Source organism: Aulostomus chinensis, chromosome 4 (assembly GCF_037954235.1).
Source record: "Aulostomus chinensis isolate RoL2024-O1b breed Wild chromosome 4, RoL_Achi_v1.0, whole genome shotgun sequence".
NCBI classification, from domain to species: domain Eukaryota; kingdom Metazoa; phylum Chordata; class Actinopteri; order Syngnathiformes; family Aulostomidae; genus Aulostomus; species Aulostomus chinensis.
The window spans coordinates 2,256,910-2,278,638 of NC_141323.1; the positions used below are offsets into that span (position 1 = coordinate 2,256,910).

The 21,729-nt window shown below is 40.6% G+C and overlaps 1 protein-coding gene across 3 annotated transcripts in view; it reads left to right on the forward strand.

Moving 5' to 3' along the window:
* Window positions 1–4,393: 4,393 nt before the first annotated feature.
* The window catches only part of ptprz1b (protein tyrosine phosphatase receptor type Z1b), a 77,131-nt gene continuing 59,795 nt past the window's right edge, over window positions 4,394–21,729 (forward strand). For all 3 annotated transcript variants that reach the window (XM_086201026.1, XM_086201024.1, XM_086201027.1), the window contains exon 1: window positions 4,394–4,739. In XM_086201026.1, the coding sequence (XP_086057152.1) occupies window positions 4,676–4,739 (64 nt within the window). In that variant the 5' untranslated portion in view covers window positions 4,394–4,675. The remainder of the gene's footprint in view (window positions 4,740–21,729) is intronic.

Consider the following 21,729-nt stretch of genomic DNA (forward strand, 5'->3'; position numbering starts at 1 on the left):
GATCCTTGAATAAGATAATGAGGCATGGTCTGGCACACCCATGGTGTATTATTATTATTTTGGGACACCAGATAACGTTTATGGCATAGACCAAGAACAGAGAGAGAGAGAGCAAAAGAGTGCATCAATCAGTGGAGTCGATGCACAGCATTGCAATGCGATTATATTGATGCCCATAAACTTGAGAACATCGGCCGCCGCATCCTCCTTTCAAACCTGCTTCACCTCCGATTGCGTGGGTGGACTCCTGCTACTTCCATATATGGTTTGTTCATATGCCTTCACCTGGTGCACGAGTTGGTCTGTTTCTGTTCTTACTGCTCACGAGTTGAAATGTGTCCGCCATGGAAGTCCTGGAACAACCTTATCTTTAAGGGGAATGAAACGCAGCTGTCTGCTTGGTTTGATTGATGTAATGCCTGAACCACACCTATGAATAATTAGGTGTTGTGTCTCTGCCTCTTTGCAACTTGCTTCGTGATTTTCACTCTGATTACCCACCTTCTTAAATATCAAAATGGAGCTGAACACGCCCCAGACAGGCGCACACAAAGTGCTTGAGGACTGTTCTACTTTACTGCTTAAATGTTATATGTTCAGGTAATAGCTATACTAAGGTAAAAAGACATGCATCTTGGGTGTAAATAATTGTGTCTCTTCTCATGACGGGGAATGTGTAGTGATTTGTAAGTCATAGCAGTGCCACTGGAGTCACAGTTTGTGATGTCATCTCTAAGTACCAAAGTTAGTTTCTATGTTCTGTAACAAAGCCGTTGAGTGAACAGACACCAGACAATGAGTTTCTTTTTTCAAGCTCATTCGCATGACATCAACATGATAGGCACATCACTTAAGTGTACATTATTTCCAGCACGTGCACGTTGGCATTCACAGATGCACAGGTTTTAATTAAACACTGAGCACATGAGCTATTGACCATCAATGGCATCTCTCTCTCTCTCTCTCTCTCTCTCTCTCTTTCTCATTCACACACACAAACACACACACGCGCGCACGTGTACACACAAATCGACCGGTATTTATCAAGCCTGTGGTGTCCAGGATGGTGACCTCCAGTTGCCACCACTGGAATTCAATATCAGTGTAAACTCAGAAACGACATCCACTGTCATGGTAACAAGCACTCAGGCCCAGATGGATACAGTGATAAGAATTAAGGTGTCTGAGTTTCCTGAACTATTAAAATGCCTCTCATTCATTTCCCCCACCAAGGAGGTCATGTTTTAGGTGGTGTTGTCCATCTGTCAGCAGGATGACACAAAATCTTTGAGGCTGAATTTCACGTGATCGGTGCTTTCGCAAAAGAAGAACCCATTCAATTTTAAGGTTGATTCGCATTGCACCCCCAACTGGTGGCAACAGGAAGTTGCATGTTTTTTGTTTGTTTTTATTGGACTTCGATGCCTCGTGGGTTGATCAGAACCATTTTCAATTTGGTCATAAACACTTTAAGACCTTTGTGATAGGTTCCTGTAACATTTCCCTGTACAGGCTGTTCACCAAAAAAAAAAAACAGGAAAGAGTTATAACTCGATCCCACATGATCAAATTCTGTTCCAAACTTCACAAGCATAATATGTCCGGGCCAGGTTAATTTTTCCCCAACTACATTCGGGGCAGACATGCATTACTCAATTACCGACAGTGTTGAATAGGCTACTCTGGAAATTTAATAAAATGACTGATTAATTCTTAAAATATTATCAAATAACTGTACCCAATACTTGATTTAAAAAGTGATTAGTTAGTTTAGTAGTAGTGCTACTGGTTACCTAATTGAGTCAAATGAGCTTCAGGCCTTCTCCACTTCTGGCTGGTGTCGGATGGAAGAAATCCCGCTCGGGATGTTTTGCTGGAAGTTGTACCGTGCTTATGCTGCTCTTCCAGATTATGTAGTAAATCAAATGTGGCATCTTTCGTGGTTTCGGTGCAGCATAGTTGACAATGGACTGTTCTTGTCTTAGGTTGCGACAAACAAAATACTGGCTGTACTTTAAAGAAATTAAAGCATATTTCTCTCCTCCCTCTACTCTCAGTTTGTTGATGGCAGTAGCCATCACTGCCACCCACGTAGCACATGTCATCTGACTGAGGCTTCAAGCATAAAGAAAGCTTCTTTTTTTTTGCAGTCTATATGGGAAAAAAAACACTGCATTCTGTCAGCACAGGTATTACATGGTAACATATTGAATTGAACATAGTGAATTTTAAGACATCACCCTTAAATGTCATAATCTTATCTGCAACACGTTAAAAGTTCTTCTTCAGAACTTTTTCTGTTTTCTGGCATTAATGCAAGCGCAGACAGGAAAGTGTGTAAACACATAATCTGGAATTCATAACTGCTTCTTTGCAGTGACAACAAAGCCGGTTTTGTACAGTAACAGGATCTGAAGAGGCAGGCAGCGTCTTTGCATCTGGACATGAGTGTTTTGTAGAGATGACGTTGGGTTTTCCCTCTTTTTAAGCCACATCATTCAGCTTTAGCTTAAACCGGCTATTTCAAAGTGTGTGTGACGGAGTTTGCACTTGTTCGGAAGCATTCGTTGTCCATCTTTTTTATATTGTCTTTAATTTAACAGACTGATGCGAGTATCAACACGTTGTCCATCAAGCCGAACTCTGGTCCGCCCTCCCACCACATAGACACACGAGTCTGTGTCCCGGAAGCACAGGGCCAGAAAGGATATTGTTACAAACATCCGAAAAAATGTTGGTCCAACAAGTGAGAAGAGTCTCCCGCCTGAATTAAAGAGGATTATCTCTCTTAATTTATGCTAATGTATGCACAGCGAGTAACGAGAGCCGCATGTTATTGTGAGATGGAAGCCTGTCTCACACGTCGTCTCACACAAACATTTATGAGCTCCCATGAAGCCTGTTGCTTGTGAACTACACTCTTTTTCACAAAACACACACTTCATAAGTAGTTGATGGGAATCTTGTAGTCCAACCTTTGCCAAATGTTACCACAAATACACAGTGATTGCGCTGTGGGACAGTTCTGGCACGGTCGGACTCTTTCATTCTTGTTTCCCTGTGTGATGCTGCTTCAGTTCAGCAGACCAAATCCCTATTCTTTATTCAAAATACACTCCATAATCATTGCTTTCTCACCGAATCTCCTTAAAGTTCCTTATTCCCAAAGAGACTTTTTTTTCTCTGTCAGTGATTTCACATGATGTTATTGTCTTCAGGGTGTCTACAGGTCCAAAAAATCCAAACATGTTTTTAAATCAAATGTTAGAAATATTACAGTAGGTCTTCAAAGTAATCAGATAGTTTCAAATCTGAACTTGAGAGACTGTAATTGCTATAAATACAAACCTTTATTCATCTTTTACTGTCCTTTTGTGAAATGAGTTAAACTTGTCCGTGTCAAACTCCACATTTCTAATGCTGCAAATGTTTAAACTTACCACAAAGCCTGAAACTGTTGTTTTACTTTGGATTGTCAGTTACCTCTTGTTAAAATGAAATTAAACAAATTCACCCATCCTACATAAAACAAATAAGCTTATAAGTAAAGAAAGATACGTTCAAAAATGTCTTATGAGTCTTAAAAGCTCTTAAAAAGCATGAAATGTAGTTGTCTGACACCTGTACACTCTGTCTTGAATGATGATTCATTATGATTTTCGGTCATTTTCTCAGCTTGGCAGTCGTCAGATGCCGTATGAGCAACAGGGCGACAACAAAACTAGAACATCACTGTCAGCATGGATTCAGCTCAGCAGCATAAACACTGGAAGGCGTAGTGATACCAGGGATGTGATGAAACAAATGGAACTTTTTAATTGATTTTTTTTTAAAACAACAACTTTTATTGCAATTTATACATGAATGCTAAGTACCAGTCCCCGTGATTGCTGTCATGTCGTTGGCTGTTAGAGAAGCTCATTCAAGTGGATGAGATGTGGGCCATCAACTAGCTAACCCTTTATGAGGTTATTTAAACAGATTAACAAAAGAATTCATGAAAGTGTTGAAGCAGATCTAAGATAAACAAATTAGCATTTAGACACAGACACGCACCTAAAAAAAAGAGGAGCTGAGTAATATGTGCATACTGTAGTCTTGTAAAAAAAAGTAAAAGTGTGTATTTATGTATATCAAAAGATGAAATCATTGGTAGTTAAATTTATTCATATGTTTGTGAATGTGGTAATAGGTGCGTTGAACATGGGCAAAAATGCATTGTTTAAAATCAAAAAGAAAGAGGGACAAACTTTATAGTTTATGACATGCTTTCCTACAAGATTTTAGAATTAAATAACTAATACTCTCTCTCTCTCTCTCTCTCTCTCTCTCTCTCTCTCTCTCTCTCTCTCTCTCTCTGAGTATGATGGGGCTGATCCATGAATGTATAGACTGATAGTCATTTCCATCAGGGGCTGTGGGCGGCGCGCTCTCGGTCCCATATACGTGCGAGTGCGCGTTCGCAGTCCTCTAACTCAACTAGACAGCACTCTTCGAACCAAAGCGAGCCGAAACACGCCGAGCCGCAACAAACCGAACCGAGCTACACACACAGGCAGCAGCAGCGGAGGAGGCATGATGATGACCTGGTAGCGCATCTTTACGCACCGACCCGCCGTTCGCTCCTCATAAACCCACATTCTGCCTCTTAGCGTGTCATTTTCTCGCCGAGACCATGGAGACGACAGTTGTGAGGACCGAGATGTTCTTCTCCCAGCTTCTCCTGTTCAGCCAAATAGGTAAGAAACTGTGATATATTGGAGGAATACATCCTCATCTATCGTGATCTGGCGTGATGGTTGACCGCTGTCACAGACTGTGCGTCCGTTTCATCCCCGCACATATTTGCACACTTCAGAATTTGCAGTAAAAAAATAAATATTGTGGTGTTGTACACGTTGATGAAACGTGTTAGCATCTCCGACGTGGATGTATGCCTCCGTTATACACTACAAAATATTATAGTCCGCTCGCATTTGGTTTGATGCGAAGCTTGCAGGGGGGTTTGGAGTCTCGCTTTGAACATGTTTCCAAACACATGTTGAAGAATTGATGTGACGACGGTCGGTTGTGGCTGCTTTCCGTCCTTAATATTGCAATTGGGGAAGGTATCTGAACTATGGGGATGAAGGCGTTTAGAGGAAATGTCGCTTCCTCCACAAACTTTATTTCTTGTGTGATTCAAATCTCTACACTTTCATAAAATTTATATTTTGACAAAGGCATGCTGAAAGCCTTTCTATTTGAGATAAGTTTTTAAGCTTTCTTTTGTTAAAATTATTCAGATATTTCTGAAGTATTATGTTGGCTTGTTGTCTAATTGATGTCCACTTTTGTTACCAAGTTAGTGCCATGATTATACAAGGTTTATTAAAATGAAGGGGGCCACATTTGGGTAGTAGAAGATGTTGTACAACAGATTTTAAATTCTGTATGGTAATAATGAAAAAAACAAAACAAAAACATGAATAATCTTCCAGTATTTATTTCAGCAGTGTGTCTTTTGTAGAACTATGCTTTCATTAACTTTAAGCAATCAATGTGACAAAAAAGGAAATATGCAGCAGTTCGTTACCATCAAACCTACGTAGTTTGGTGTGAATGTGATACGTTGCATCGCACCACCAGAAGATAACGGTAGAGGCATCATCATCAGAGTAGGTGAAGAAGAGTTTGTGCGTAAATTTGAAATTGAAAGAGGCCTTGAGGAATTCCCTTTACAAGTTGGGTTGTCCAAATGAAGTCGACAAGTTTTAGAAATGTTGCTATGGCCTGGGGACGAAAGTTGGTGACTGTTCGTGAAGATGATGTGATGCTGTAAAAGCTAGTAAGCCACATGCGTTAAATATTCAGGACTCAAATTTTATTAATTAACATGATTCCATCCCCCATTCTGCTCATTTCCTCTTTCATAAAAAGCAAAAACACAGTTTGCATCAATTTATTTCACAAAGTTTAGGATTTTTTTTTCAACATGTCCATTAATCTTTTTTTATACTTACAAATATGTGCTAAAATACGTCAATGGAATCTTGACAAGTGCTTGATGTAGGATTGCTGTCGGCTTATTTTGCTCGGCCAGTGGTGATGATCCACTCTACTGGATCTGAATGGAATATTGAGCCTCAAATTGTTCTGCGGTATGTGTCAGTACTTTAGCAAACAGCGACAGCCTAATATGATCATTATTGCAGACCTTGGATTTAAAGGGAGTGGCTACAGGGAAGTCTAAAGTTACAGACCCCCACTCACCAAGAACCATGCCTGATAGAGAGGATTCAGTTGAAGCTGCTGCACGTTCTGAGGACATCTTAGATAAAGACCTACTCTCTGGGCAAGTAAGGCAATAAAACTGACAAAAATCATTTCTTTCGCTTTTGTCTGATTGGAGTTTGGTCCCCACAAGCTGCCAGACAAGCTCTTTGACAAAGATTCTCTTGAGGGGACATCTCTGTAACTCTATTAGAGGAACGAGCACCATTCTTCCATATCGTGGCCTTCTTAAAATAATCGCCTGAGTCATTGTTTCAAGTTTTTCAGAAAACACACAAAAAAAATGGAGACAAAACATCATGCGGAGTTTTTTTTAGGCAAAAAAAATGTGTCCAAAAAATGACTAAAGTAATTATTTTAAAAAGGTGACAATATGGTATTCCCTCATTTGGTGTTTGAATGATATTAGTGGAGAGGACTATCCAAAACATGAGTCCAAAATCTCCCTAAGGTGATCATTTGTGGCAGTGACATCATTGTCATTATTTATCACATGATGGAGGTGATTTTGATACTGCATATTTGCGTATGTGCGACTTTTGCCCTCCTCTATGAGTATTTTCTCGTCCATCTCGTTACACACATCTTCATGTACTTTAGATTAACTGTTTTGCAAAATCTCACTATCATGATACTGGAGATAGTTTTGGCATTCCTCAGCGAATCCCTCAGTTTTTACTAGAATAATCAATTGTGTTTTGCTCATGGGGCGGCACAGTGGTGCAGTGATTAGCACTGTTGCCTCACAGCCTCACAGCAGGAAGCTTCCGGGTTTGAGCCCCGGCTGGAGTCTCCATGTTCTCCCTGTGCCTGCGTGGCTTCTCTGCGGGTACTGCAGCTTCCTCCCACAGTCCAAAGACATGCAAGAGGGGACTAAGCTAATTGGATACTCTAAATTGACCGTAGGCGTGACTGTGAGTGTGAATGGTTGTTTGTCTCTATGTGTTGGCCCTGCGATGGACTGGTGACCCGTCCAGGGTGAACCCCGCCTCTCGCCTGAAAGCTGCTGGGATAGGCTCCAGCCCTTGACAGGATAAGCAGAAGAAAATGGATGGATTTTTCATTTTTATTCGCAGTTTTTGATCATTTATTTTCACATAATAAGAAAGACAGAACATGTAAAAAATAAATCAAAATGCAAAAGTCGCATCAAAGATGTCAAGTTGGAGAAAAAAAAGGGTTTTTTGAATTACTTCGACAGTGGAGCTCATTTTTGCCCCAGAGAAAAGAAACCTAACCATATTCAAAGGTTCACTAACCCTAACAACTGTGGAAGTGATGTGTTCCATCCATATGTGGTTCCTTTCCTTTGAGCCTGGGTCTGGTGTTTGGAGGACCCATCCACCACCCCCACCCTGTCTGCATATACAGAATTTCCACGAGATCTTTAATTACCAGAATGCAAAACTAGACAAATTGTGTCAAGCGGCGTGAGGTAAAGCTGCCATTAACTAAGCCATCCTGATCTTTTGATGCTTCTTGCTATCAATAGCATTGGATTTACTCTTAAAAAAATCTTAAAAGTGGTACCCATCTCTGAGGATTAATTATGGAAATTAAATGTGTAAGTCTCATAAACCACAGCGCTTATATTCTGCAATAATACAAAATCCAGTATTTTCAATTTTGGCTGAAGGAACCCGTGGTGATGCTAACTTTTGGGTTGACCTACAAACCTACCTGCTGCGTTCCATTGTTACTCCCCATATGTGGAAAAAAAACCAAACACAACCAAACAAAAACAAAGGCCATTCTTCAAATTAAGTGCTTCTGGTGTTTTATTCCACCATCCATATACTGTTATCATCATAGCTGGATTCCCAAATTTGGTACAACTGAGGTCATTATCTTTTTCGCTTTTTAAAGGTCTCACTTCTTTTTTCTGCACACATCAAGATTCTCTGTTCAGATGCGGCTTTGCACTGTCAATATGTGTTTCTGCTTAGAGGTTGCTGGAGCCCAGTTTGTTTTAACAGTTGCAAGTTAACATGCATACAACCCTCTAATGAATTTGGCTCATTTCCTTTCAGATGTTTGTTTTAAGTTTAGATGGAGATAATTCTGAACAAGGAGGGAATACTGCAGAGTGTTTTCCAGCCATCTGTCCCATAATATGGCAAGATACCACTCAAAGTAAACTAAAACATATAAACAAATATCAGTACTTGTTTGGCCTCTCAGTGGTACTCTTACTGTGATGTTGTGGGCTTTATTGTGGCCTTGCTCATCTGAAAAGTGAACACTTTTCCTGGGTCCAGACACTCCAGACCTTTGAATATGCCAACCCTACTGTGTTCTCTGAAGAAGTAAACAATCAATCCAAAAAGTGCTGCAGGGGGATTATTAGCCAATCAGTGCCAGGGAGGGACTTATGTTTTTGTCCACTGTTGCACCGCTATGCCAAATTCTGCTTATCCATGACGGATCGCATGCATCTTGTGGGAGAGAGGAATTTCAGATAGTTCGACTAATTTTCAGATGCCTAAAATGAACATGGGAGGTCAAGTTCACTCTGTCAGCGTAGATCATAGGATTCCTGAACAAACTTCCATTTGTGGCGTTATTATTTAGCGTTAAGGGTCGCATCTATTAATCAACAGAAATGCGTGTTGTTTCATGTTAGATTCACACAGAAAGGGCCACAATATTTATGTGCTGAAACCCAAACTGTGACTTTGTACTACTGGTACTGTGATTAATAAAACATGATTTTTACAATCTGAAAGCATGTGTTTAAAGACACGATGTCAAACAACACAGCAGAGTTGATTTTCTTCAAATATACAGTGAGATTAATGAAGAAAACCTTGATTTCATAAGGGGTATACCATTACTTGTGAGTAGCCACAAATCAGATCAACAATGGGTGGGTTATAGGGTGCGAAAGGACCTTTTTTTTCCTTCTTCTTGTAACCAGAAAACATCGGTTATACCGTGGGGTGCGTCCTGCGAAGATCTTAGCGTGGCTCTAGTCTGCCTCTGATTGGCTTGTGCTTTTTAACTAGTTTCGACATGTTGAATAAGATCCAAATGTTTGTCAAAATCACATTCGAAGTAAGAATTTCCACACTACAGAGATATCTAGCATGCAAATAGTGTTTCAAAACCATATTTGTTCGGTTGATACTTTTGCCAAACCAAGCCATTATCATTTCAGTGGGTTTTTTCAAAGAAAATGTGAATAATGACACAATAACAACGACTCCTTCTCATAATGTGAATCAGCCAAAGTCATGGCAATCAGATGTGTTTTCCCAAAGGTTGTTCTTAATCAATTCAAAGTAAAAACTGCTTTAAAATCCACATAGGGCACTCATTTGGAGGCATTTCTTCAAAGGAAAGTATTCTAAATGATTAGTCCCCCCATGTAAATCAGCTAGCGTTAGAGGCAACATCAGATCGGGTGTAATGAGTTGTTACTCTGTTATATCAGCCTTCTAGGGGGAGTCTTGTCACTGTGCCATATGCTTATCAACAGCATGGGTCCCTCCATACATCTGACTTCTCAGTTGTTGTCACACCTGCTGCCTGTTCTTCCATATGTGCTGTTCAGCGGGAAAGTGAGTCTGCACATACTGTGCCGATTCCTCTTTCATTGCACCCTATATTTGACTGTATGTAGATACATCATGGTAACATCGACTTACAGCATTCTGTGTTCCCTCCGGCAGCAGATTTAAAATGATGAAGGTGGTTGAATCAGATCACAAGTATGAATAAATTTGGATGAAATATGATAAACGTCCCTCAGGAGAACCTCATGCCATTCAGCAGTAAACAGCGTCTTAAATGACCTAAAGCAACATGCGTGTTGAAAAAAATTTCATCCACCAACAAACGAAAATGATGAAAACGTGGCAGAGTCAACAGTGAACAAACATGCTGTCCATGCATGAGCAGGAGAATCTATCTGAATGCCTCCCAGTGGAATTGCTTCCCTGTTACTGTTTAGTTGCAATTTTAAAGGGATATTTAACCCTTGCAGGACAATTAATGAATCACTGAAGTAGTGCATTGTGGGATTGATCATGCACTGTGACTGGCTAGTAGACACACAAACAGCATGCATATTATTGATCATTTAGTAGCTCAATAGGATATTCGATGTTTCGTCACTGTTTGTGTGTGTTTCCCTTCATGTATAGACAAACCAAATTTTCGAACTCATCAATAAACACCATTATAAACCGCTGAAATTTGAACAGAAGATAGATTTGTCACTTGCATATCGTTAAATCTCCTCCGAGGGACAAAACACGTACCATCAAATAAATAGCACATGTCCTCGCCATATTGCCTTAAGGCAAATTTATATTCAACATAGCGCCACACTGACAGAGAGACAGTTGATGCGTTAATGTGAGTTCAGTGATCATATGCTCTCCTTTTGAGATACCATCTGGCACCAGTGTTTGAACCCGAGGAGCTGCATCCGGTGGCATGATATGATGCCTGATGGTGTAGCTGTAATTGCCTACAAAATACTGGCACATACATTCTGGCACATATAGCATAATGAATAAATGAAACCATTAACAGTCCAGAAAGAACAAGGATGACAGACAGTCTGATACATAGTAAATGAAAAAGTAGTGATAGTTTTCACAAGGGTGAATTAAACTTGTTTAGGAAATATTAAAAACTGTGTAAGGGTTAGAAGAAGCTGCTGCTGATCACACACCCCAAAGACTTAATTAGATTATTGATTCATTTGCACCCTGAGGGTTTCAGTAGATCCCATCAGTGAATGGATCTGGTGTGCGCACTGCAGTCATGTTGACTTGTTAAACAGTTCAACACATGCATAATAAATAAAACTACAATCCAACTTCTTTACCTCCTGATACAGATTCTGATACCGAATCATTTTTGTAAAATATTGATTCTGTGCAATTATTCCCTGGGCTTGCAGGGCAAAACAAAACCAAAAAGTAGAAAATTAGAAAAACAAGACATCATTTCAGAAAATGTAACATTTTTTAAACCTTTTGTGAAAACTTCATCTTTTCATAAAAGACATTTCACAAAACAATGTCTCGGTGAACAAAACATTTCGCAAAACAAGAAAGATTCAAAAAACTATTATGTTTCATAGAAGGCATTTCAAAAAACAGCGTTTAGATAACAACATTTTTCACAGAATACAACATGTTAGTAAATGAAGCAACAAAAACAAAACATTTCAGAAAACACTAAAAATTTCATCAAATTTCATCTTTTGAACTCTTGTTTTGGTTGTACTTCCACACCTCTGTCATTTGCTCTCTTCTCTCCAAAATTAAAATCTTCAGCTTGATCGTCACTGTGTGGAATCCCTCTGGGATAAATGACATAGGACACACAAGGAGTTTTTTGACTGGATAAAAGTAAAGAGACAAGAAACTGTGAGTAAAGGCAAACTGATTCGATGTACGTAATCTGGACCTGTCAATACAGGTAACTTTCAGTAAAGCTGGTTCATTCTGAACTCTTTAACATACTGAAGCCCACCATCATGACGGATCAGGGAGTGGTCTGCTTTGCTGGTGAACTGAAATAGTGACGTGCATCGATATCACACTTGACCGCTGCTTCACACTGCTCCCCAAGCTCACACTCACGGTTCATAGAGGATGAACCACCACGGTTCACTTGACTTCTTCCCCTCCTTTTTTAGTGACTCCATACAGAATATAAGTACAGAATATTACATATTATATATATGATTGTGTCTCCCACTTCCTTTAGGTTTAACCCCATTCTTAAGATGATTTTATACACACACGCACCCACACACACACACACACATACACACACACACACACACACACACACACACACACTTAAAGAAGTCCAACTCTGTATACCAGCTGAATGAAAATCTTCCGTGAGGAAAATAAATCTTGTTAGAAAGATTTTCCAAAGCCTTCTTAACTGTCTGGTTTTTAGTGGAAAAATATAATCATTTTTTTCCTTCTTTTTTTGGCAATTCAAATCATAGAGATTCTGTTGTAGAGAAAAGTTTCATTCTAAATTCGTTATCCATGTCATTTCCTCATATAGATGATTAAATCCTCTGAATGGAACGCTATGTTTTATCCTTTGCGGATTTGAGCATTGTATCATTTTATGAGATGAGGTTTTGATGGAATTTCTCGTACAACTGTACCAAAAAAAGTAGGTTAAATTATTATAGTAACCACCATGTTGGCATTGTGACCAACCACAGATGTGAGATTAAATAATTGATCGCCTGCTTTCTACTGTGATATTTTACCTTCCTTCCCTCTGTCTCTCCCCCCCCTCTCACTTTGCTGCTTTTTGGATTGGCCTTTTCATCTGAAGCATTTTATTCATAAGCACTCTTCTTCTTTAATCCACTTAGCTGCAGTCTGTTCGTCTTACTGTGGCAGTGCACGGTTACAGCTATTTTAAAGTCATTCTGTGCCACAAGGACAGCTGGTGCTGTGTGATGCTGAGCAGCCTGGACAGGAAATGAAGCTCAGTGCAACTCTGAATGTCTCACCAAAGTTTGCTTGGAAGCTACTCTTGTCAGCTATGACTAGAAGTGAGATTTGACTACAATTACAGCAAGCTCTCTTGTTATACAAAACCAAGGACTTAACATGCTTACATATAAGCTGACAGTAAGTAAAATACGATAAAGGGTCTGCATGTTTCTCTCAAAGGAATTATGTGGAAAATAAAGGTTAATAATTTGGATAGGGAGGCGGCAGGGTGGTGCAGTGGTTAGCACTTACGCCTCAGCAAGAAGGTTCTGGGTTTGAGCCCATCTAAATCCTTTACACTACACTTTACGTTATTGTTAAAGAGTGAGTTTTGCCTGTCATAGATAGTGACTTGCCATCTCTTCACAAACTTATATATTATGCAAACCTGTTTTTTACAGAAACATACGATGCCAACATTTTAATCAGGGTATTCGCTTGTGGTCAAGATGCATCAGATGGGAGAGAGTAGGTAGTGAGGATAACCATGGGGGGGGGGGGGGGGGGCAGATAAGGAGGATAAAATGTGAGAAAGAGTGAAACTAAGCTACAAATGACAAAATGCCAATATGTGTTCTGTGGTCTCTCCAGTTGAGAGGGTCTGTCTGAAGTTACTGCCTCTGACAATGGTCGTCTGTGTCTGTCTGCCGATGTATAAAAGCCACTGTTGTGTTTTAAAAAGCCTGGCACCGAGGACCGAGGCTACCGGAGAGGGAAGGAACCCTCTGTTGGCCAGCTGATGGGCATATGAAACTCAGAGTGCAAACAGGAATGCACCCACACTAATACACAATTTGATTCCTCACTAGATAGTTGGAGAAAGTTGTTCTTTGTATTCAACCTATACAACACATCTTTGGAGAAGTCGTGGGTTTCTGTACAGTAGACCAAAGTTCAGACTATGTGAGAAATGTGTCTCCCTCCCTGCTCCATTTTGTACAAAATTACCTTGAAAACAGTGCATTTCAGGACAGAAGAAGAGACTAATTACTTTGTCGGAACTTCAGCGTTTGTACATTTTTCTTGAGCGACATTAAAACAAACCTTGAAACAAGCTGACATTGTTGAATGTCCGGTCCCATTATTTCAAATGCATGGGGTTTTGGTCAAGGAAACCCAAGGCGATGCTAATTTAATGGTTCCTAAAAGTAGATCATCCCTGAGGCATACTAGTGTCTTTGAACTTAAGTCCATCATTTGCTAACATGTTTGGTATGTGATGCAAAACATGAACCAGAGGGAAGTCTGACCACAGCCAGTTGTAAGACATAGCTCCATCAAAATAATAGCTGACTTCTAAAACTGGATTTTTAGATTCCCTGTTTCAGTGCCATTGAGCAGAGCTTGACAAATGACTGTGGGTACCCCTTCCACTCTGGATTACTCGACAACATTTGTTTGTTTCTTGTCTTATATCTTGCTGCAACTATGGTTAACCCTGACCAATGCCTTTTTCTGAAGACTGCTGTTTAATGCTGTAGCACAACAGAAGAGGTCTAAGTGATCATGGCAGCATTAATTAGTAGAGTTTATCATTTTCATATGAAGGCCTCTGTTTTTTTCCCCTTGCTTCTTTTACTATAGTGTTACTTTGTGTGAACGAAGATTGGAAAGCGAGACATCGACAGTAAGTTTAATGGAGTGCTGATGAATTTGAAAGTTGAAAGACATAAACGAAACAAATAATTCAGGGGAAACTGCTCTTTTTTAAGAAGTGATATCTTGTGACAGATGTAAAGTGAGGTTTCCATCTAATAAGCAGCGCATAGTGTCATTCTATCATTATCAAAGTTGTAGTGATAATTCACCCAGAGAGTGTATATGACCTCTTCAAGTACAGCCTATCCCAGCAGCTTTCGGGCGAGAGGCAGGGTTCAACCTGGATGGGTCGCCAGTCCATCGCAGGGCCAACACATAAGCCCCTTTCGCACTTGACCAAAATTGCGGATGAACACGGGTATTTTGGCACTCTGAAAGGGTCACTTCGGCATTTCACCCCTCCAGGCGACCCGGGTGTTTAGTGGCTCGCTTCAGCTCTGCTCGGCTCGCCTGCAGTGTGGAAAAGGCAACCCGCGTTGTCTCACATTTCCCGCGATATGACCCATTGACATAGCTCTACCTTCTTGTCGCATTCTGATTTTGTCACTGTGCCACCTGTCAGGCTGTCATGGTGGAATCTCTGGTAAAAAAAAATTAATTAATTAAAAAATTGGGCTGGGCTGTGAGAAATGCTCGCTCATCTCTCAATAAAGTTTTGGTCTCTGCCATAAGATCAGTCTTCCTGTATATGCCCCCGAGACTCTATTTCACTCCTTTTTTTGAAACAATTTTCCTGTGTATGATCTCACATGAATTAATCTAGGTCATGCTTGGGAACTCCTACTAACCGGGGAACCCTAATGTGAACTGCGCAAGCATTTGTATAGCGATCTTGCACATTTTTTTTAGCGATCATGGCAGTGTACTGGCAAGATTGTGAAGTCCGCGAGCTGCTCATCATCCGCGGTGAAGAGGAGATCCGGTGGCAGATTTCTCGAACCGTAAGGGACGCTGTGATTTATGAGAACATTACCAGCATTTTGAGCTGCATTAGCACTCTGACATTTTCCGATCTGTGGCAAGTTTGTATGCTTTGCAAAAGAGACAAAAGTGCAATGCATGCAACGACAGTGCTAACGTTTGACTCAACGGTGTCCATGCTGTTTGTTTATCTCGTAATGTTCCAGCGCACTTTTATATGTGATGACATTGTCAGCGCGATGTACTGTACGTACAGTATGAGAGAGAAAAACACAGGCACGCAGCCCTTACAGCGGGAGCCCAGACCTGCGTCTGCTGAAAGCGTGAATGCGCCCTAACACTGAGCAAACGTGGGCACAAAAACCTGCGTTGACACACGTGTTTCAGTGTGAAAGGGGTAATATAGAACATATAGTACAACCATTCACACTCACAGCCACGCTTATGATCAGTTTAGAATATTCAGTCAGCCTAGTCCCCAAATTGCATGTCTTTGGACTGTGGGAGGAAGCCGGAGTACCCGGAGAGAACCCACACAGGAACAGGGAGAGCATGCAAACTCCACAAAGACAGATCTCGTGCCCGAGCCAGGGCTCAAACCCGGAACCTTCTTGCTGTGAGGGGACAGTGCTAACCACTGCACCATCGTGCCGCCTCTGGTATTATCCATATCTTCTTTATCCATTTGTATGGTCAGTAATTCATAAATGGTTTGATTTGAACTAAAACAAGTTATAACCCATATAACTGTAACCCTTGTGGGTCATTGCTTTTCCTGGAAGTGTTATAGTTTCAGCTCAAAGTAGGGCAGCCAACTGTCTTGATTTAACCAAGATGTCCCGCATATTGGGCCACTTCCATTTCAAGTGATTGCCGATTTCAGTTCAAGTCATTGGTTGTATGGCTTATTGAGTGTCAGGCTGGCTAAAGAAGATGGGGATTATACTGGATGGTGTGTTTTAGAGTTTGCAATCAGAAGTTTGTGGAGAGTTTGCTGTAGTTTGTGAAGGCTGTGAGGCACCATTTGCTTAAGGCTAATTATATGTGACTGGCTCTCCCTGCATTCTGTAGTAACAACTTTATAAGCTCAAGACGCCATTTTATGAGTACTTGTAAGACCAGAAACCCTTTCTGGGTGTCCTAGAGGCCAATGAAATACAAGGAAGTTTCTCTTTTGCTTCAGTCAACATAAGAGTCTCAGGGAAGTTCACTGGATCTTTCAGATCAAACCTTCTTTTCCAAGTGAGAAAGTTCATTTGTAGGGGAGCTGTGACGAATTGGTTGTTTGAAAGTTGATTAACTCCCACCCCCACCAGCCAACCAGCCCCCAAGTAACACTCATTCCAATGGAAATAATGTGGTATTAGCTTGGAGAAGGCATCCCTCCAAGATTCACATCCTCACTCGAAAATAAGAGGGAACATGAGCATGCTTTTACTTTGGGTTAAGTAAGAAGTTCATGAGTGTAAATGTGACTTTCAAGGTGCAAGTGTTTCTGTGTGTGTGTGTGTGTGTGTGTGTGTGTGTGTGTGTGTGTGTGTGTGTGTGTGTGTGTGTGTGTGTTTGCCAAACCAATGAGGAATCTGGGGCTTGACCCTGCGCTGAAAGATAGAGAAGCAAGGGGATGGTTTTGTATCCATGGTGATAGAGAGAGTCTGAGCAGGAAGCCAACAGGAAGTCAGGGTGTTCCACGCGCCATCGGGGGCTCTTCCGTTGTCATGACGTTGTTAACTGTTGTCATGGAAACTCCATTCATTCAGGCTGAATACTGATGGAGAACATGTTGACCAGACTCTTCAATGAGAGTGTATTATTCACAAATATACACCGCAGCCTCGACACTTGTTGATGCACTGTTTGAATGCATTGTGACAAATTATTTTTTAATTTGGGTTTGTTAACTAAAGATATGATATTAAATAAAAACTAGGACAAAAAACTATAGGAAAATAAATAATTTGATCAGTTTATGAAGACAGGCATCTTTATTTTCATCGTAAAAGAGAATCTAACCCCAAATGCTGCTCTCATTCTTTCATATACAACACAATCATTACAAAAATTAATCTTTTTCATCACCATAGGCAGCTGTTTTAGGCTGCAGGCCTGCTCCACTGAACTGCTACAGGATTAGTAATCACAGACATGCGCTCACACACACACACACACACACACACACACACACACACACACACACACACACACACACACGTGCTCATATACTCAGAGTGCAGTCCTTCCCCAATTTGTGCCCAAGCAGATGGAATCGGTGCATCTCACTGCTCAAACTAGGCAGGCAGATTAGACACACACACACACACACACACACACACACACACACACACGCTACCGGTGTGGACATGTGCAGTCATATGGTCTCAGTACCTGAACCAGAACACACTGCACACATGCACCGAAAACACATGGTGACAGTGAGCAATTGGGTTGTTGTACATTAAAAACACACACACACACACACACACACACACACACACACACACACACAGATATTTGTGAGCCAACTGGCTGACTTCCTTTATGTCCCATGTGCCATCTCCCGTGTGTGTGTGTTTGTGTGTGAGCGTGTGCGTGTTTGTGTGTGTTTCTATGTGTCCCAAATGTCATCTCTCTTCACAAATGGCATATTGTTTTTTGTCTATATCATGTTTGTATTGTCTTTTTAACTGTGTTTTCCCTAAAATTGTCAGAGACAGATCTGTGTCTTCATATGTGCTTGTTTTTTTGTATGTGTGTGTCTTTGTGTGTCTGTGTGCATCATTTACTCATAGATTCTTGATAGTAGCTTCAAACCTGCCTGGCTGTTTGAAATGTAGCTTGAAGCTAAGATCTGAAGCCAGCCCCACAGACTCACACACAGCAGGACACACTCACAGCTCATCAAAAATAACTTAGCTGCAGGGTTAAGTGCAGAAGAAGCACAGTAATATTGTGTTCAACTGGTAATCTCATAGAGTTAAGTTACTTCGTCAGGAGCAGCACCATAACACAGATCCAAGTGATATGTTGTGATTGCGGGTGACTTTTTGGACCTTATCTCCCAGAGTTCATTCAAAACAGTGTCGACATCGTGTCACTGATGTCCTGCTTTGAGTTGAGTCAGACAATGGAGGACAAGCTGGTCACAGCGAGTCACACACTCCAGTGTTTACGCACTAGTGCTGATATTTCTTAACAACTAGAGACATTGGAGCTAGCAACCCAATTCAGGATTACCTGGATACGGATTTAGAAGTGCTGTCTGGAGCTACTGGCAGCAGAAATTGTAAGCGTTGAGCACTCATCATTAGAAGCTGGGTAACATGCGAGCATTCTCCATTGATCACAGCATAGGAATGAATCCTAAAAAAGATAAGTTAGCATTGCTAAGCATTTGGTTTCCTTGTCTCAAAGGCACTGAGGTTGTTGAATGGGTTTTCAGTTGAATGCTGGAAATAATGTTTGTGTTTTACACCAAGATGTTTTTAATGTTTTGTTTTACAGCATAATATATATCAGTAAGTACAAGGGCTGTAATCTCCCAGTCAACTGGACGATTTATTAGTCAATACGTTCTGGCTCGACCAAAATTCGTATTGGTCGATTTTTTGCCACGTTAATTTCATCAGGAGGAAAGTACCAAGTGCTAATGGGGGTGTTTTCAAAGCATCCCTGTTTCACAGATAACAATCTATCTTTGAACACCCCCCTTGTTTTTGCTATTTTGGACTAGCCCGACCCGCTAGAGACTAACAGACTGAAGAGTACTAGAAGGCCAACGTCTGGTGGTCTGATGAATGTGTATTTAATTTTGTCGGTTTCATTTAAAGTCAGTCCTCGTCCTCCATGTCAAAGACATCTGCAGTGTGGCAGCATTTCATGAAAATAGATAATGGAAAAAAAGTCGAATGCAAAGTTTGCCAACAACAGTTTGCATATCTTAGCTCCACGACAAACACGACGGCGTATCACCTAAAAACAGTAAGCTAACTTGTCCACCTTAGGTTGCCCCGTCAGTTTTGAGTATATGAACATATCGGCATTGACATTTCAGTATTTTAGTCTAATTGTTTTAATTGTACAAATTTCTTACAGTGGACTTGCCTTCTGTGTTTAAGAGTAAAGTTTTAAGTTAAAAGTCTATTTGTGTCTCAGCCGCGATACTGAGCTCCTCTGTTCAGTCTCGCTCTGTGCGCAGGACACATACAGAGCGAAAAGATCGTGTCGGTCATAGTTGACACAGTATGTTTTTCATACATAGAATTAGTCGATTTTTAGGCTTCAGTCGACCAAGAATTTCTTTGGTTGATTACAGCCCTAGTAAGTACCACACTCGTGGATTTTGAAAAATTTAAAATGATGGTTGCAAACAAGTGGTTCAATTAGTCGACAGAGATTGTCACAGACATTAAATTGCAGCATCCTGAAAACACAAAAAACGAAATGTTTTGTGTAGTTTGTGCATAGGTTAATACAAACTTTGCACTGACTTTTTAATTATTCCTTTTACTCCTAAAACATCCTAAAAATGGTGTTGTTTTCATTATCCATCTAAACTAAACATCTAAGTCTCCAAAAAAATGTTAAAATTGTTTTAGATTTGGTTTAGAAATCATGTGGTGATGCTAAAATCCAGTTTGGCGAACAAAACTACGTCATCCCTGTGGCACTCAATTGCTCTGGAATAAGACAATATAAACACTGGTATTCATGAAAGACTACATTGTGTGAAATATGAAAACAATCTGGTTGTACATGTTGTCTCTCAACTCCTCTCATATTACCGATTGTACCGTAAACAAATGGTAAACACAGGAGGAAGCCTTGGCTTGATTTTGGCCTTTGCCTCCAGAGGGAATTTCTTAGCCGACGGGTTGTAAGATGGGTGTGTGACACGAAACCTCATTCTTTTTTTCTTTGCTGAATTTCAAAGGCAGCACTTTAAGCTTCCTTCACTTCCAAATTCTAGCTGAAATGGAGGGAAAAAAAGACCTTTTAACCGAGAGCAGCTCTGCTTTCATCATTCACAGACTGTGCTGTCAGTGCAGATACATTATTCATTTAAGTTCCTGGTGTTTAAACACAGGACTATACATCTTTTTTGTTTGTTCTTTACAACTGGAGTACTTGGTTACAATAAATGCAAGACAGCAATGTGTCTGGCTTCATACAATTCATTATATGTGACACAAATTAATTAAAAATTTGATTCGCTGTAATATTAAGCCTTTCGATCTGTGCAGTGATGTCCCCTGCTTTGCCTTTAAGTGAGCAACAAAACTGATCTATTACCCTGAAAAATTTGAAACCTTGTGTCACATCGTCGTGTCAGAAACACACTCTTTGGTTGCAGCAATGTGTGTGTGTTTGTGTTTTAAAGCCATGCAGAGTTTCAAATATCAGACTTGTTTTATTAGACAGTTTTGCAGTCAAAGGCCTGAAAAGGAATTTGTGATACCCCATTTGGCTGGATGAGGTCGGGTGTTGCCTGATACTGTTTGTCTTTATATGTGTGTGTGCGTGTGCGTGCGTGTGTGTGTCCCCGTGTGTGTGCCTGTGTACAGCTGTTCAACTGTATTACCACCTCCAACACAGGGCCCCAAATTCTCACGGTTACCTCTTAACACATGCAATAACCCAAACACACACCGTCACACTTTCTCGCCCCCGTCAGAACAACTGGAGTTTGGGACAGTCTGCACACACATGTAGGCGCGCGCGCGTGCACGCACACACACACACACACACACACACGCACACACACACACACGCGCACACACACACACACACACACACACACAGATCCAAGTGATAGGCTTGTCTGCTAAGGTTTTATATTGCAGCTTCAATGCTGTCGTGTCCCAGTGGAACAATGCACGGTTTGTTTAGTGCTCAGAAACAATATCCTCCATTTAATAAGGAAGGTAATCTTATTAACTCATAACCTACCATGCTGGACTTGAGTGTGAGGTCTTGTTCATTCTGGATGACACAGGAGATGAACAAATATATCTCTCAACCTGCTGTGATATCAGCAGCCCCCCTTCCCCAAAAAAGGACCAAATGGGTTCCAGAAATGCTCGAGCTCATTCATACAAAGATAAGATTGTGGAGTTTGAAAGATGCAGAAAGCAACATTTCTTTATGCCTTTAAATATTCTGAATTTAGTGGATGAAAAAGAGGATAAAGCTTTGCTGCTCTTCAACTATCCATAGGGTTCCATAAGGTGAGAAAACATAAGAAGAAGATATTTCACTGAGCCTTTAGAAAAACTAAGAAATAATAACCAAGAAATAACTCTGTCTGAGATTAGCCTCACTGACAGTGTCAAGGACAGAATTGCCATCTTCTCCTTCTAATTAAATGTCTAGTTTTTAATTAAATATCGTTCCAGCATTTAATGGCCTTGCAATTAACACTGTTATTAACCGTCCTTTAAAAATGTTAGTT